This window comes from Phyllobates terribilis, unplaced genomic scaffold (genome assembly GCF_046119375.1).
Source record: "Phyllobates terribilis strain yellow unplaced genomic scaffold, ASM4611937v1 Scaffold_5__5_contigs__length_657084704, whole genome shotgun sequence".
NCBI lineage: Eukaryota > Metazoa > Chordata > Amphibia > Anura > Dendrobatidae > Phyllobates > Phyllobates terribilis.
In genome coordinates, this window is record NW_027362765.1 from 230,293,715 (window position 1) to 230,311,828 (window position 18,114).

The 18,114-nt window shown below is 43.9% G+C and overlaps 1 protein-coding gene across 2 annotated transcripts in view; it reads left to right on the plus strand.

Annotated features, from left to right (window-relative positions):
* Nucleotides 1–18,114, plus strand: part of ELMO2 (engulfment and cell motility 2) — a 46,029-nt gene that overhangs the window by 15,249 nt on the left and 12,666 nt on the right. Inside the window, exons 6-14 of one of the 2 annotated variants that reach the window (XM_073683878.1) lie at nucleotides 208–389; nucleotides 1,953–2,052; nucleotides 2,582–2,733; nucleotides 2,839–2,917; nucleotides 3,072–3,107; nucleotides 3,300–3,350; nucleotides 3,914–4,036; nucleotides 5,802–5,936; nucleotides 17,278–17,382. In XM_073683878.1, the coding sequence (XP_073539979.1) occupies nucleotides 208–389; nucleotides 1,953–2,052; nucleotides 2,582–2,733; nucleotides 2,839–2,917; nucleotides 3,072–3,107; nucleotides 3,300–3,350; nucleotides 3,914–4,036; nucleotides 5,802–5,936; nucleotides 17,278–17,382 (963 nt within the window). The remainder of the gene's footprint in view (nucleotides 1–207; nucleotides 390–1,952; nucleotides 2,053–2,581; nucleotides 2,734–2,838; nucleotides 2,918–3,071; nucleotides 3,108–3,299; nucleotides 3,351–3,913; nucleotides 4,037–5,801; nucleotides 5,937–17,277; nucleotides 17,383–18,114) is intronic. The other variant, XM_073683879.1, reaches the window with a different exon arrangement.

The window sequence follows — 18,114 nt, forward strand, 5'->3', positions numbered from 1 at the left end:
AATCAGTGATTTTTATCAAAACAGCAGCAAGCAGTCCAGTAAGTGACACATTGCTGGAATCAGGGTCTCTACCCCTCCATAATGCTACCCGTATGGTGTAGCATAAACCTAATGACATATTCCCTTTAAGACTGCTGTGAGTTAATGAATTAGCCTGAATATTGTCTTCCCTATTGCTATTACTCTAGCTGTGACTTTTTTTATTAGTCCCGTGCAGCCCGCCAGCTTTTGGAGAGGATACAGTGCTCCAGCATGGATTCCAGGCTAGATGCTATGAAGGAACTGGCTAAGCTATCTGCAGACACTACTTTTGCTACGGAGTTCATTAATATGGATGGAGTGACTGTTCTCACCCGACTGGTTGAAGGAGGCACAAAGCTCTTGTCACAGTCAGTACCTTGTATAGTGGATCTAGCTTTCTTACTAAGTCTAACAAATGAGCTTCACATTCGGCTTTCTGGGCTTCCTGCCACTGAATTAAGGTTTTGGCTCTAATAAACATTCCCTACACTTAACAATGTTAATCACTTGTACCATTAGCTTTGTGCACTTTACTATCTGCAGAACACCTAGATTTGCGAAAAAATCAAATGTACCATTAATCTTAAGCTTTAAATACTTAAGGATTGTCATAAAGGTTCACTGAAACAGGTAAAAAAGATGATCCCAGGTGTTTTTTTTTTTTAATAACTTTTATTCCTAGGACTATGGATATATAGGGTAGTATATTCTTATATCTAGCTCAGGAAAGAACATTGCCTTCCTGTGCTGCCCATCCTACCTGAGGTTTGTTGAAGCTGTTCCGGCAATCAAATGATCTCCACTGGTCTGGCTTTAGGAACCCTTGGAGATCAACTACTATCGCCAAGAAGGGCTGCAGTCATACAATTTGGGCACTATAGGGAAAATATCACTGGGGCCCCAATTCGTCAAAGCTTTCACTCAAGGAAGCTGTCATAAAAAGCTCTGAAAAGTTGCCAGATTTTTGTGCAACATAAAATTGTGGCTTTTGGCGTTTTCACAACATTTTCGCCCAGCTATGACAAAGTGGATGGGATATCAAACTCATGACAAGCGGTGGCTTTCTTTACACCACAATTCCTACTCTGGTCTAGTCACTGAAATAAGATTTTGGCAAGGCACACATTAAAAGGCATGTGCATTCCACTCTGCTCTCCTCATTAAGACAGGCGTGAAGAACGCCAGTCTTGATGAATCAGGACTATAGCGTCCAGAATAATACACTATTATGTACTGTGTAGTGGTCGTTGTTGGCTACTGCAGCTCATCTATCATTGAAGTAAACGGGAGCTTAACCAATCAGTGGGAGTTCTGGTTGTATTCAGCATCGTAGACTTCGTCAGCCCTTTCTTTACACTGTTCTCATAGCCATAGATGCATTGGCTTCATAAATCCTTTCTCTGCTCTTGGTTCCTCTTTCTCTTGGAGGATCTTGACGCTGCACATAAAGGGGCCAACGTTACTGGAGGCTGGTAAATCACAGTTCTGCTTCAGGACACGTCGTTCCTGCTTTCAGGCATATGCATCACTATTACTTGTTAATGAAACACCTAAGCTTGAAGCACAAAGGCAGTAAATGAATTATTCAGTGTACTACATGTTTATTAATTGTGCAAACAAATATCTACTTTTCTATGTGATCGGAGGTATAGTTTGAAGGGGCAGGACCCATCGCTCCACAGTAGGACTAGGATATCGCCTCACACTCACACACCAACATTAGTAATGTGCTGGATAGATTTTGAGACCGGACCACAGTTCCTATAAAAGACCCACACCACAGGATTTTTATTGCATCCTTGCCAACCACTGAGCCGCTGCTCTACCTTCTATGTTTCCTCCCTTTTGTACGTGCTTGTTATATCTCACCCTCCGCTTCCATAACCACCTTCCATCTCCATGCGCCCGGTGTGACCACTCTCTCCTCTCAGTTACAGTGAGATGTTGGCCTTCACATTGACCGCTTTCTTGGAGTTGATGGATCATGGAATAGTCTCTTGGGATATGGTCTCTCTGATCTTTATAAAACAGGTGAGTTGAATCCCAGAGTGACCAGATTTTAGTGAGCGGAAATGAACAGAATATACACTATAGATTGGAAGCTTGTCCTCTGTATAACAGGCTCTACTTGCTATATACTGTGCTCATGCCTTCTAGCATCACTTCTTGTATAGGAATTGCCTCTCTGTATTGCAGACAGGTAATATGCTAGACACGGTTACTGTGGTCCAGCAGGGGCTGTGTTAGCCAGATGGCAAATGACCAATCCTTCTGAACTGTTGTAGGCTAGACGTTGGGAATGGTGAGCCATCACCAGTGATCAGGCAAAAGCCAATTGTAGAGTTTGTAGACCTGTGTGTATCTGTTCTTATAGTCTGATCCTGTAGTCATTCAGCACTTTTTCCTAATCCTACCAATGGATGGTAATATGGCTACAGCATCAGACTTCAGAAGGTTTGTAGTCTGTTACCATGGAGACCATAGGTCTTTTTTTTTTATAGGCTTGGAATCTGTACTGCGTACATTAGGGTCTATACTCGTACATCTCCTCTTTCTCCAGATTTGTGGCTATGTATCCCAGCAGTCTGTGGATGTCTCTATTCTTCAGCGGTCTTTAGCTATATTGGAGAGCATGGTATTAAACAGCCAGGCTCTGTACCATAAAATCGCAGAGGAAATCACCGTGGGCCAACTTATTTGCCACTTGCAAGTGTAAGTCCTACAACCGTTCCCTGGCATAACATGCTCCGTGTGCGCATAAAAGGCACGATCGGCATCATGTTCATTCTGATTTGCTGCTTTTTATCTTTTGTGCAGCTGTAACCAGGAAATCCAGACCTATGCCATTGCACTCATCAATGCCCTGTTCCTGAAGGCACCAGAGGAAAAGCGGCAGGTGGGTGTCCGCTGCTCACTGTCTGCAAGCATGCGACAAGCGGAGCTCTGTGTGCTTGTGTGTTTTCTTGTGTAATTATCCCGTGGCGTCCCTTTGGTTGCTGTCTGCTCTTAACTCCCATCTCTGCTTCTGTTTGTGTGCGTGGTGCACTCAGGAGAAGCCCCAGAATCTCATGGAAGTACCCGTTAGTGTGAGTACCACACGTGGGAGTTTCTCTTGTCCTCCTGTTCCTCACCCATGGATACTCCTTCCACCTTTTCTGTTAGTGATGTTCCTCAGTTATTCCAAGCTTTTTCTCTTCCACGTGACACTTTTCTTTTTTTTTTTTTAACTTTTGTTTTCTGTGCAAGTGTGACTTATAGATAATTGTTTTCTTTTTTAGGAAATGGCAAACGTCTTTGTACAGAAGCACCTCCGATCTATTATTCTTAATGTAAGTAATGGGGAACTACTGCCCTGAGTCATTGGGATTAATGCTGACCCGAAATAGATTAGTGAGGACCCCAGGGCAAATGTTTACATCCCGACGTCCCTGCTCCCTGTGCTGGTTTCCAGATCCATACTCACTGAACCGTTCTTTATCCACATCCATTAAGGACACCTGACCCACTAGCTGGTTCTTCAGTCTTTTTTGTTAGTGCCCACCTTTGCCAGGAGTGGGGCTGTAAAAGAAAAATTGTCCAGTACCAATTTACTATATGGATTTACTGCTACTTACACATGCAGAGGTGAATGGTGGATTGCTCTTGAGATTGGACTTATTGCGGCAGACCAGAATATCAGACATTGCCAGCACCAGCGTCTGCCTCTCATTATTATGGGAGCCATTTTTTTTGTAGCACATCATTCTCTTTTACGTCTCATCATGTGGTTGTGTCTTGCTACTATGATTAGTAATACAAACCTGCTGCAATAATACTGCTATTTTTCAGTTCGCCATTATACTTTCAGCCGTTACTTCTCCTTAATATATATTTCTTTTTTGCTTTTATCCAGCATATTATCCGAGGAAACCGACCAATCAAAACCGAGATGGCACATCAGCTATATGTGCTGCAGGTGCTAACCTTTAACCTTCTGGAGGAACGGATGATGACTAAAATGGACCCCAATGACCAGGTGACATAAATAACATCCATCTTTTCCTTGCCATTGCAATTGAATGTTAAGGAAAAAGCAAGCTCCCCTGTGACCCTGAACGGGAAATGTCAAGTTAAACATATTGTTAAATATGCCGATACTGTGTTATGGAGTAGGAGGAGCTGAGTAGGTTTATATAGATTTTATCACTAAGTATAAAAATAACCTGTAATTTATTGGTTGAAATAACTGCTCATTGTGGGCATATGAGTCCAGTGGGTGGAGCGACTGAGTGATTGACAGCCTTCCCTGTGCAGGCGTGCATGCAGTGATAGCTGTCAATGACTGAGGTAGACTGCCCACTGGACTCAAGGATCAAACTTTAAGAATTATCTGAAATTCTGTATTTATCAGCTCCTAATACGGAAATTTAGTGTTTTATCCCAAAAATACCTTCAACATTTTTGCTTTCAGGAGATCCAGACAATGTTGAGTGCTCTGATGTACATTTAAAAAAACATAAAAACATATCCCCTTATTCATATATTTTCTGAAAGTAAACGCCTGGGATTTAACATTTAGTAAAATGTACATATGCAATAATTTTATGGCTAAAAGTATGATGCCTGAGCCACACCATGCCTGAATGTGGATGCAATATACAATTATAGATGCTGCTTATGTCATCGACCATAAAGACTGTACATATTAGACCTACAGAGGCGACAAACGTCCTGGTTAGGTGCAGGGTGTAATTAGTTTTGCTCATGTTCTCTTCTCCTGAAAAAGAATTCTTCCCTTAGACAAATTCAGCAAAGTTTAAATGAGCGCTCCTGGCTCCATAGGCAATTGTTCGGCTCACTAGGCGCTCATACACGATCGGCGCAACCTCTCCAATATAGGATGAATGAGCAACAATGTTGGCCAGCTTGCTTAGCTGCCATGCAGCCATACTGTGCTACAGCGTTAGGGCGCAGTCAGATGGCCATATAAATCGGAACGAGATCAGAACGAAGTGCGTGGACTGGCTGGCGGCTCTCCCGACCTCAGCACGACCACTACATAGAAATACATGAAGCTGTCACACTCTGGTTGGGAGAGCCGCCGGTCAGTCTATGAACTGCGTTGTGATCTTGGTCCGATTTATACAGCCGCTTGACTGTGCCCTTACGGTTGTCATATACAGATATAGCAAGTGACGATTGGAAAACACGTAGTCTCTAGTTGGTAAAAGGGTAATGATACAGTTCACGTCTCTCTCTTCTTTGAAGTTTGAATATGAGACCAAGATCGAGGTTATTACTTATATTCTAGTTGCAGCAGTCATTTAGTTATCACTTATAAGTCTTTGGCAATGAAAGAGGAGTTATTTTTCCAACAAAAATGGCTCATATGGAAAAAATTATTAGGGAAAGGCCCTTTATACATCTCGCCAAGACTCCTTTAGGCAACTCTGCCTTGAACTGAAGACTCAATTAATCTGAGACAGACTTGTTCTTGGTGGTGTTGCCTTATTTCCAGTAAGCGGACTAGAAGACAAGACTGGATCACATCTGATTTGGCACTTTACCTTGCCTGATCCCCAGTATCCAGACTAGAAGACGTGACTGACTCTCACATCTGGATTGGCATTGTACCAGCAGTGGAGAATCAGTAGCAGTTTTCGGCCATTTTCCAATCTTTGCTAACAATCAGAATTTTATTTTTCTAAATGTGCTGTATATTTATGTAAAAAATCTCTAACTAAGGACCACGCCCGAGATTATTTATCATTACAATAATGACTTCTGACCTATTTCTTTAGGCTCAGAGAGACATAATATTCGAGCTGAGACGAATTGCATTTGATGCAGAATCCGATGGGAGTGGTGTATCTGGCACCGGTACTGAAAAACGCAAAGCTATGTACAGTAAAGACTACAAGATGCTGGGCTTCACTGTGAGTACAGTCTGCATCACTTCCATGTTGGTGAAGGCCTCGGGTGCTAGTAAATCATCTCCGTTAGGAGATTGTGGTGGGAATGACCATTCTGTGGTTGGTTTAACCATTCTTCTACATGAATTTGTATTGTATGCTCGTCTTACATGTAAATGTTCGAATATACTAGGGAATTACTTAAAGCATACGCAATATGACAATGCCAACCTCTGTAAAAGGTTCACTCTGCAGACAGGTATTGTCCCAGGGGACAGCTGGACCCCCCCATTGTTGGCTCCTATTAATGTCTCATGCTCCTCCTCTTCTGATACTTGTAGTAACACATTATATATATATATATATATATATATATATATATATATATATATATATAATATATACTAGCTTTTACATATCCATGTATTTCTTGTAAATGTTTGACGTCGCTGTGCTGCCCTTTCAGCAACAGTGCGTCTGCGAGATTCGGCCATTTCATAAGTTTCAGTGGCTCTTTGGGACGCCATGTAAGTCGCTTGCTGCTGACGTCGGGCTTGGGACTGTTCTGGAGTTTCAGCAGCCCGTTGAGATGCCAAAAACTCCGCATTCCGTTCACGTTGGGCTTGGGATTGTTCTGTAGTCTCTGCAGCTCTATGTGCCGCACAACGCACCGCTTGCTCAAGCCTTCGTTGCTCGGCTTGTTGAGACGTCTCATCACGTCTAATTATTTTCATAGCTCGGGCTTTATTAGAGCTTTGCGAAATGTTAGACTTACTCTTTTGCGGCATTTTTATAAGTACTAATTACAAAATAGGTACTTAGTAAAGTTCAAACAAAATACTAAAACAATCTAATTAGTTATATTACGATCGCTGTACAGACGATATCAGTTGTATATGACTGGTCTATGAGGAGCAGCTGTGGCGCGGTTACCCATAGCAACCATTCCCAGTGCTCTGTGGGAGCTGAGAGCAGCCTGCTGGTGCTGTGGGTGACATGCTGCGCTGCACACACACAGGGCTGTGCTGCACACAGGAGGGGAGGACGCCATTTGTGTAGCGCTGCTGCCGGTGCTGTCAGGCTGCAGTGTGTGCATCCTCCATGGAGCCGCGCTCAGGTTACTGCCCCTCCCCGTGTGTCAGTCACTTTCCCTCCGCCCAGGTGAGGCGCTCGGAACTTTCCCGGCTGCAGCAGCTGGCGCAGGTGAGCGCATGTTTTATTATACGGTGTTATGTGGAAGGACAATGGCGGCGGGGACCCCCTGTGTGAGGACAATGACGGCCCGTTGCCCCCGGGCAACCTGCAGGAGGAAGCCTCACACTCCCCCCGGGCTGTGGGCGCGGGCAGGCCGTGCTGGGACGTGTAGTTCCCTAGTAACCTGTTCCTGACATATGGGCTGTTTTCTGTGTTTTTTTTTTTTTTTTAAGTCTGAGAAAATGTCATAAATTATCCTTCTCCCTTCAGCTGTTTCCAGAGTGTAATGTATCAGGGTGAGCTCATGACTGACAGCTGCCAAAGTTTCTAGGAAATGTCAGTCCCTGGGGGTCGTGTGTGAACCCCCTGTGCCACACTTGTACCTGGCCACGGTATATGATCACCCCTGTATTCCGACTGTGGACAGGCGGCAACTGTGACCTCACTATACAATGATCCACTATGGGCAAATTATTGTATTATCAATCTCTTCTGACTGCTGTAAATCAGCCATTTAAATATCACCTGTGTATGTGTGTATATAAGAGAGCTCTCAGAAGCCAGATTTTTTTCCGACTTAATTGACATGTATCGTTATATTACGACCAAAATTACATAAAATCATTACAAATTGTAGCCTATATGTTATTCCGATGTATAATCTATATTACTGTAAAGTTTCATGCAAATCCGCCCAGTAGTTTTTTCCTGAAAGAGTAACAAACATACATACTCACAAACTTTCGCATTTATAATATTAGTAGGATATATATATATGTGTTAATACAAGTATCAGAAGTGGAGGAGCCGACCCCTTTTAAATTTTTCACTCTTTGTTTCATTGCAGCCATTTGGTAAATTCTAAAAAGTTTATTTTTTTCTCATTAATGTACACTCTGCACCCCATCTTGACTGAAAAAAAGCAGAAATGTAGAGATTTTTGCAAATTTGTAAAAAAAGAAAAACTAAAATATCCCATGGTCATAAGTATTCAGACCCTTTGCTGAGACACTCATATTTAAGTCAAATGATGTCCATTTCCTTGTGATCTTCCTTGAGATGGTTCTGCTCCTTCATTGGAGTCCAGCTGTGTTTAATTAAACTGATAGGACTTGATTTGGAAAGGCACACACCTGTCTATATAAGACCTCACAGCTCACAGTGCATGTCAGACCAAATGAGAATCATGAGCTCAAAGGAACTGCCCAAGGAGCTCAGAGACAGAATTGTGGCAAGGCACAGATACAAAGTTACAAAAGAATTTCTGCATTACTCCCAGTGGATGGCCATGGAACAATGAGGTGGAATAAGATTCTACAGGTGAACAACTGGCTACGTCGATGGTGCCGTCAACAAGGATTTGGATTTCTGGATCACGGAATGAATTACCTATACGATGGACTGCTTGCTAGAGATGGGGTGCACCTTACGAAGACTGGAAAACATGTATTTGGAAGTCGCCTTGCTACACTCATCAGAAGAGCTTTAAACTAGAACAATGTGGGAAGGGAAGCAAAAGGCCAGAAAAAGCCATACAGCTGACAAATACTATTGAGATCTCTGCTACTGGAAGTAGAAAGGAAGAACAAAGACAAAACAATTTAAATAATAAAAATATGGGAGAAAGAGAAACCAATCACAAACTAAAATGTTTTTATACAAATGCACAAAGCATGGGCAACAAACAAGGAGAATTGGAACTACTAATGCAGGAAAAGGAATATGATGTCATTGGAATCACTGAAACTTGGTGGGACGATACACATGATTGGAATAAAAGGCTAAAAGGATACAACTTATTTGCAAGAAACAGACTTGATAAACGAGGAGGAGGTGTTGCATTGTATGTTAGAAAAGCGTATATCTGCACAGAGATTGAAGCTTCAGAGACTGGGAGTTCTGTGGAAACTGTTTGGGTAAGAATACAAGGAGAGAACAACGGAAAGGACACCATTGTAGGCATTTACTACAGGCCACCTGGGCAAGCTGAAGATATGGATGAACTCTTTATGTATCAAATGACCAAGTTCTCCAAAAAATATGACGTAGTGGTCATGGGAGATTTCAACTATCCAGACATTTGTTGGGAATCTCTCTCAAGTAAAACTAACAGGTCAAGCAAATTCTTATCCTCTCTTGCTGACAACTTTATCTTCCAAAAGGTAGGGGAGAAAACAAGGGGATCTGCTACTTTGGATCTAATCCTTATAAACAAGGAGGAAATGGTTGAGGAGGTAAAGGTGGCTGGGACCCTAGGAGGCAGCGATCATGCTATTATAGAATTTTGGATAACTAGAGGAGGAAGACATGTGAAGACTCAAACTTCAAGGTTAGATTTTAGAAAGGCAGATTTTAAGAGACTCAGAAAGAGAATAGGAGGGATCCAATGGCTGGATGTCCTTAAGGACAAAAATGTCCAGGAAGGATGGGAAATTTTTAAAAATGAGATTCTCAAAGCACAATCGTTAACAATCCCGAAAAGTAGGAAGAATGGGAAGCATTTAAGGAAACCAGGATGGATGAACACAGAACTTAAACACATGCTAAAAAGAAAGAAAGAAATGTTTATTAAATGGAAAGAGGGAGGCATATCTAAAGAAGATTATAATGCAGTCTGCAGATCCTGCAGGGCACGTATCAGGGTAGCTAAAGCTGACAATGAATTAAGGCTAGCAAGAGATGTCAAAAGCAATAAAAAAGGATTTTGGGGGTATGTCAAAAGTAAAAGAAAAGTCAAAGATGCTATAGGATTTTTACAGGATGAAAATGGAGAAATGGTAAGAGAGGATGTTGAGAAGGCCGAACTTTTTAATTCCTATTTTGCATCTGTTTTCTCTCAGAAAGAAAATGTAAAATCAACTGATCTTCACTGTCCTTTTAAAGGAATAGAGGAATCCAAGTTATCTGTAAACAGAAAAATTGTGAGGGAATATTTAGCTAACATAAATGAGTTCAAGTCTCCAGGTCCAGATGAATTACACCCCAGAGTACTGAAGGAGATCGTAGAAGAAATTTTAGAACCACTCTCCATAATCTTTGAAAATTCTTGGAGAACAGGAGAAGTCCCAGAAGACTGGAGAAGAGCAAATGTTGTTCCTATCTTCAAAAAGGGGAAGAAGGTGGACCCAGGGAACTATAGGCCGGTGAGTCTGACTTCTATACCAGGAAAGATCTTTGAACAAATTATTAAACAACATGTATGTAAGTACATGGATAAAAATGAAGTGATTAACCAGAGTCAGCATGGGTTTGTAACTAACAAGTCATGTCAGACTAACTTAATTTCCTTCTATGACAGAATCACTGACTGGGTGGATCAGGGAAATGCTGTAGATATAGTATATCTTGACTTCAGCAAAGCATTTGACAAAGTATCTCACACCATCCTTATTGAAAAAATGACCAAGTATGCAATGGACCAGGCAACTGTTAGGTGGATTCATAACTGGCTTAGTGATCGGACTCAAAGGGTGGTTGTAAATGGCTTCACATCCAGCTGGATGAATGTCTCAAGTGGGGTACCACAGGGCTCCGTCCTGGGACCTGTATTGTTCAACATCTTTATCAATGATTTAGATGAAGGAATTGAGGGTAAACTGATTAAATTTGCTGATGACACAAAGCTAGGAGGGATAGCTAATACTAGAGAAGAGAGAGAGAGGATTCAAAAAGACCTAAATAAACTGGAGCAGTGGGCAGCAACCAACAGAATGGTTTTTAACAGGGAAAAATGCAAAGTACTACATCTGGGCAATAAAAATGAAAAAAGCATATACAGAATGGGAGGAATAGAGCTAAGCAACAGTACATGTGAAAAAGACTTAGGTATACTAATAGATCATAGACTGAACATGAGTCAACAGTGTGATGCAGCAGCAAAAAAGGCAAATACAATTCTGGGATGTATTAACAGAAGCATACAGTCTAGATCACGTGAAGTCATTATCGGTCTTTACTCCTCTTTGGTCAGACCTCATCTGGAATACTGTGTACAGTTTTGGGCACCACATTTTAAAAAAGACATAGACAAACTGGAGCAAGTTCAGAGAAGAGCGACCAGAATGGTGACTGGTCTGCAAACCCTGTCCTATGAGGAACGGTTGCAGGATTTGGGAATGTTTAGCTTGCAAAAAAGAAGACTGAGAGGAGACTTAATAGCTGTCTACAAATATGTCAAGGGCTGTCACATTGTAGAAGGATCATCTTTATTCTCATTTGCACAAGGAAAGACTAGAAGCAATGGGATGAAACTAAATGGGAGGAGACACAGATTAGATATTAGAAAAAACTTTTTGACAGTTAGGGTGATTAATGAGTGGAACAGGCTGCCACGAAAGGTGGTGAGTTCCCCTTCAATGGACGTCTTCAAACAGAGGCTGGACAGACATCTGTCTGAGATGATCTAGTGAATCCTGCTTTGAGCAGGGGGTTGGACCAGATGACCCAGGAGGTCCCTTCCAACTCTACCATTCTATGATTCTATGATACTCAAGGGTCCTAAGAGCACAGTGGCCTCCATAATCCTTAAATGGAAGAAGTTTGGGACCACCAGAAGTCTTCCTAGACCTGGCCATCCAGCCAAACTGACGAATCGTGGGAGAAGAGCCTTGGTGAGAGAGGTGAAGAAGAACCCCAAGATCACTGTGGCTGAGCTCCAGAGATGCAGTAGGGAGATGGGAGAAAGTTCCACAAAGTCAACTACCACTGCAGCCCTCCACCAGTCAGGCCTTAATGGCAGAGTGGCCCAACGGAAGCCTCTCCTCAGTGCAAGACATAAGAAAGCCCGCATAGAGTTTTCTCAAAAACACATGAAGGACTCCCAGACTTATAAATAAGATTCTCTGGTCTGATGAGACGAAGATATAACTTTTTGGTGATAATTCTAAGCGGTATGTGTGGAGAAAACCAGGCACTGCTCATCACCTGCCCAATACTATCCCAACAGTGAAACATGGTGGTGGCAGCATCATGCTATGGTTTTTTTTTTCAGCTGCAGGGACAGGACAACTGGTTTCAATTGAAGGAAGCATGAATGCGGCCAAGTACAGAGATATCCTGGATGAAAACCTCTTCCAGAGTGCTGTGGACCTCAGACTTGGCCGAAGGTTCACCTTCCAACAAGACAATGACCCTAAGCACACAGCTAAAATAATAAAGGAGTGGCTTCAGAACAACTCTGTGACCATTCTTGACTGGCCCAGCCAGAGCCCTGACCTAAACCCAATTGAGCATCTCTGGAGAGACCTGAAAATACCTATCCACCAACGTCCACCATCCAACCTGATGGAACTGGAGAGGATCTGCAAGGAAGAATGGCAGAGGATCCCCAAATCCAGGTGTGAAAAAATTGTTGCATCATTCCCAAGAAGACTCATGGCTGTACTAGCTCAAAAGAGTGCTTCTACTCAATACTGAGCAAAGGGTCTGAATACTTATGACCATGTGATATTTCAGTTTTTCTTCTTTAGTTTGCAAAAATTTCTACATTTCTGTTTTTTTCAGACAAGATGGGGTGCGGAGTGTACTTTAATGAGAAAAAAAATGAACTTTTTTAGAATTTACCAAATGGCTGCAATGAAACAAAGAGTGAAAAATTTAAAGGGGTCTGAATACTATATATATATTATAATATATATTACCCGCACACTGTAGCTGTCTCTTGGCAATGATGCAGTTTCCTGCTAAGCAGAGTGCCCAGTACCTATACCAAACTTGTAGGTTCACTACAAGACTTGAAGGGGTTTTCCCGTTTACAGTTGATGTGCTTTTTAAAATAAAAAACAGCAGCGTGGGGAAGGGGTTTTGTAAAACAAAAAACCCTTTAAATCTGATCTAATGTTTGGGGATCTTAATGGGGAAGGACCAAGCAGGTTTGACCTGACAAAATCAGGCAGGCTGCCCATCTGCCTCATCAATTACTGGACATTAGGAAGGCATTGAAATCTCTCTTGGTCATTCATTTTTGTGGTGTTGGAGGATCAGTGTCAAATTCAAGTGCTTTATGTAACATACCTGGCGGCGTCCTTGCATAGTGGTCCATCTCTCACTGTGCAAGAGCGCGCACTTGATCTCCAGTCCAGTCTGCTAGCCTGCTTTCCTCCATGCTGTCTGCTTGCCTCTGTTTCTGCTGCTTAAGGGCGGCGCCTGATCACTTCCTGCTTCTTGTAGCTGCTGCAGGCACACCCCTTGTGCGTCCTCAGCCTATTGCTGTCTGTCACCTGGTATTTAACCCAGCTCCTCCCTGGAATCCATGCCTGAGCATTGTGTTCTGTCAGTTGGCTTCCTGTCACTGATGTGCCAGGTCCTGTCTATGCTTCCTGCCTTGCGGTATCAGTTCCCGTGTCTGAACTGTGTCCTGTCTGAACTATCTTCTAGCCTGTTGTCTTCTGCCTATCCTGGAGGCTGTATTTCCAGGCCAGTGTGAACACGCTCCTAGCCTGTTCTTTCCGCCTTGTAGGGGCCGCATACCTAGACCCGTTCTTGTATCTTGCCTGTTCCTGTCTGAACACGCTCCTAGCCTTTTCGTTCCGCCTTCTAGGGGCCGCATACCTAGACCCGCTCCTGTATCTTGCTGCTGTGTCTGTTCTTGTCTGAATACTCTCCTATTACCTGTTTTTCTCTATGCCCGTACCTTCCCTTTACCTGCAGAATCTGATCCCGTACCTCCTACTCGTTGTCCCTGTACTCCCGTTTGTGAGTTTAGAGTCCACTCGCTACTTCATTGCAAGTATCCTGTGTGTACCTGGTTCTGCCTTTCCCTTCCAGTCTGTTCCGTGTGAACAGAGCCCCTGTCCCCTCTGCTCTGCCTTGCTCGCTGCTCCGGCAGTCTCGCTCTGCTCTGACCCTTTGCTCGCTGCTCCGGCAGTCTCGCTCTGCTCTGACCCTTTGCTCGCTGCTCCGGCAGTCTCGCTCTGCTCTGACCCTTTGCTCGCTGCTCCTGCAGTCTCGCTCTGCTCTGACCCTTTGCTCGCTGCTCCGGCAGTCTCGCTCTGCTCTGACCCTTTGCTCGCTGCTCCGGCAGTCTCGCTCTGCTCTGACCCTTTGCTCGCTGCTCCGGCAGTCTCGCTCTGCTCTGACCCTTTGCTCGCTGCTCCGGCAGTCTCGCTCTGCTCTGACCCTTTGCTCGCTGCTCCGGCAGTCTCGCTCTGCTCTGACCCTTTGCTCGCTGCTCCGGCAGTCTCGCTCTGCTCTGACCCTTTGCTCGCTGCTCCGGCAGTCTCGCTCTGCTCTGACCCTTTGCTTGTTGCTCCGGCAGTCTCGCTCTGCTCTGACCCTTTGCTCGCTGCTCCGGCAGTCTCTCTCTGCTCTGACCCTTTGCTCGCTGCTCCGGCAGTCTCTCTCTGCTCTGACCCTTTGCTCGCTGCTCCGGCAGTCTCGCTCTGCTCTGACCCTGTGCTCGCTGCTTCGGCAGTCTCGTCCTGCTCCTCTCTCGCTCACCGCTCCAGACGGCCTTGTCCTGCTCCTCTCTCGCTCACCGCTCCAGACGGCCTTGTCCTGCTCCTCTCTCGCTCACCGCTCCAGACGGCCTTGTCCTGCTCCTCTCTCGCTCACCGCTCCAGACGGCCTTGTCCTGCTCTTCTCTCGCTCACCGCTCCAGGCTTCCTCGTCTTGTTCTGCTCTTGCTCGCCGCTCTGGGCGGCCTCACTCTGTTTGTCCACCGCATCTGCGGTTCTGTTCCTGAGTCCCAGTCTGTACTGGGTCCTATCCACTCGGTGCTCCAACCTGTCGTACCTGCCAGTACCTCCCTGCCTGCATACCAGTCGTGCTTACCAGCATCCACCAGTCTGCATACCAGCCGTGTCTGCCTATACCCAGCAGTCTGTGTGCCAGCCTAACCTGCCTGTTCCTGTATTCCCCTGTGTGGGTCAACAGCCGTGTCCGGGGTCTGTCCTGGAGTAGCACCTGGTCCCTCTGCTCGGTTCCTTCTTGGTGCACTGACGTCGTATGCCTGTCGTGCGACCCTGGTCGGATCGGGTGGATACTTAGTTACGCCCCTCCAGGCATTCACTCTCCGGCACGGTCCAGTGGAATCACTACATATACACGCACACGCCACTCAGCCCGGGCGTGTGCATTACACTTTACTACTCCATCTTGATTTTTCCACTCATTTTGCAATCCATAGAGGTACCACCAGTGATGCCCATTTCACCTCTACTTTTTATATTTGCCTTGGAATCCCTGGCTCTCTCTGTTCCACCTCTTCCCATCATCCACTTATGAAGCTATCTTTTTCCTCTTTTGTAAACATCCCAGACAGGTTTTGGAAGAATGGGGGAAATTTCAGTACTTTGGCTGGGTAAAATCTATGCACTAAAAATGTTACTAAGACTCTGATATGTTTTAGGGTTCTTCTAGTTGCAGTTTTGTGTTGGCAGGGCTCAATTCATAGAATTAAAGGGGTAATGAGATGTGATCAGCCATCCACAGAATGGTGATAACTTCTACAGCGTTTGCGGTCAGACCTCTCAGATCTATACTGATCGCCAGAACGGGGACACTCTGTTGTCCAGTGTTTGAGTGGAGCAAAAGTGTGCATTGTCATCATTATTAATAACCTGCATTTTCCTCCTGAATCCATCAGCTTCTCAGGCTTGGTCTGTTGTGGGTATAACAAAGTTCTACCATCTCCTTGCAACAGATGGTATTAATAAAAATCCATTTCTTTCAGGAACGTTTCAATATAACCTTTGCTGAAAATATTATATGCCTCCATCTCTTCACTTCTCTCCTTCACTTCCAAATCTCTTGTACTTACTCCACTTCTACAAAGATGTAGATCAATCCTGTATGCCCGAGGCCTTGTACAGATGTGTTATTCCTGCCAAGACCACACTTTAGTCTGCTCCCTGTTCTTATACATTACTAAATGGGAGTTGGATTTAGGTCCATCCTTTTAGTCCCTTTGATGGATCCACATTTAGACCTCCTCTTCCATGGAGATTCTCAATACCCTTATGATCAAAACTAACTTAGAAGTTTTAACCAGATGGTATCTCACAGTTGCCCATATTGCCACACTGTCTCTAACTATTCGCTCATGTGTTTTTGAGGGTGCTCTTCCACCAGAGGCATGATCAACATATGGTGGGCATGTCCAAGGGTTAGGAGGCTGAGGATCAGGATATATACAGTGATATTTTCTTTAATAGGATGTAACATATCTCTGAAAATGAATGTGAGGCCCGCCCTAAAACTACAATCTTAGGTGAACCAAAACGATCACAAAGCTGTCTTGTTAAGCACGATATACAGTAAATCCTGTGCACAACTTTCAGGTTCTTCCACATAATTGCCACAGATGGGTGCATTCAGCCCTGTACTTTGTCCTTCCCTCTTCTTCATTACTACTGTTTGCTCTTCGGGCCCTCTTGAACCCTTACATCAGGTATTCTTCACAAGTTCCTTAAAAGGTTTATCCAAGACTTAGTTTTTAAGCCCATAGTAAAAAAAAAACAAAACTGACAGGTAGGTGCTACCTACCTGCCTGTTGAGGCCGGTACCGATCACTGCCGATCAGTGGCTTCCGCTGACGTCACATCAGCAGAGCAGCAGCTTTTTTTCCCGCTCTATTATGTTGACGGGGCGTGACTGCCAATGTCATGCTAATTGCCAACCTCCTCTGCGCTGCCTAACTGCATGATGTAGGCAGTCACGTCTCGTAGATGGAGGAGCCTGGAAGAGCAAGAGCTACTCTGTTGATGTTAAACAGCTGAATTGCTGGCAGGAGCGGTAAATGACCGCTCTGTGCCGGTGCCGGCTCTGGCTTTTTACCTGCTGTAAGTTTTTAAGCCCAGAGTAAAAAAAAAAAAAAAGTCCTGGATAAGCCCTTTAATAATTGGAGGTTTCCCTGACAATTTACCCACAGTTCACGGCTGATTTCTGGGGGTTCCAGAAACAGGATATCCTCTCATTAGCTCTTTTAAAGAATGTTTAAACCATTTAATATTCTGTGCGTTTTCCACGCTCCGGATAGCGCAGACAAGTCGTCCTCAGAGTAGCAGACTTTATGTTGTCAGATGATTTGAAAGTATAATTTAGCTTTGCTTCTTGGAGTGAAATGGCAAAGACTGATTTCCATTTTAATGAGGCCGAGTTCAGGTCAACATTGCATATTTTGCGCTCTCAAATCTTACCTTCCTGAAAAGATATGTATATGCTGTTATTTCAGAATCATGTCAACCCAGCTATGGATTTTATTCAGACGCCCCCTGGCATGCTGGCCCTGGATAACATGAGGTATCTGGCAAAGTTTCATCAGGACACCTACGTCAGGGTAAGTCCCCTTTATGCTGACGACTTTTCTCCCCATACTGGAGTTTTTCTAGAGAGGTTAGCTAATTTTGGCAAATTTCCAGTATGCCGTAAACTTTTGTATTATGTGCTAGAAAGCTCAAAAATTACTCCAGACCTTTGTTTCAAGCCCCCTACTGCCCATGGAAAGAACTACAAACATTGGGCAAGGCACTGTCCATCCATAGTATTCGAGAGAGTGGAAGTTATATAATTTACCCACTTGTCCACTTTCTCGGCTGTCTTCCTACTATGCCCCCTTCTGCGCAGGCTGAGATAACATTCAATGCATGCGCCAATACAGGCCGCAAAATCTTCTGTACCTGCAGCTAAGGAATTGGTCGTGTGGGTAAATCAGAGTTTAAAGGGGTCGTCTACTACCTGGAATGTTACCGGTACAGTGTCACTTCATGAGGTAATAACTCTGGAACGCCTCAACGGATCCCCCTGATTCTGAGATTGTTTTTTCGTGACATACTGTAATTCATAATAGTGGTAAATAGGTCAATACTTTTTGCGTTTATTTGTGAAAATATCAGAATTTTTTCAAAAATGTTCAAACTTTTAATTTTTATGCCCTAAAACCAGAGAGTTCCGCAAAACAAAATAGTTAATAACATTTCCCACATGTCTACTTTACATCTGCATGATTTTTTAAACAGTTTTATTTTGTTAAAAAGTTAGAAGGGTTAAAAGTTGATCAGCAATTTCTCAA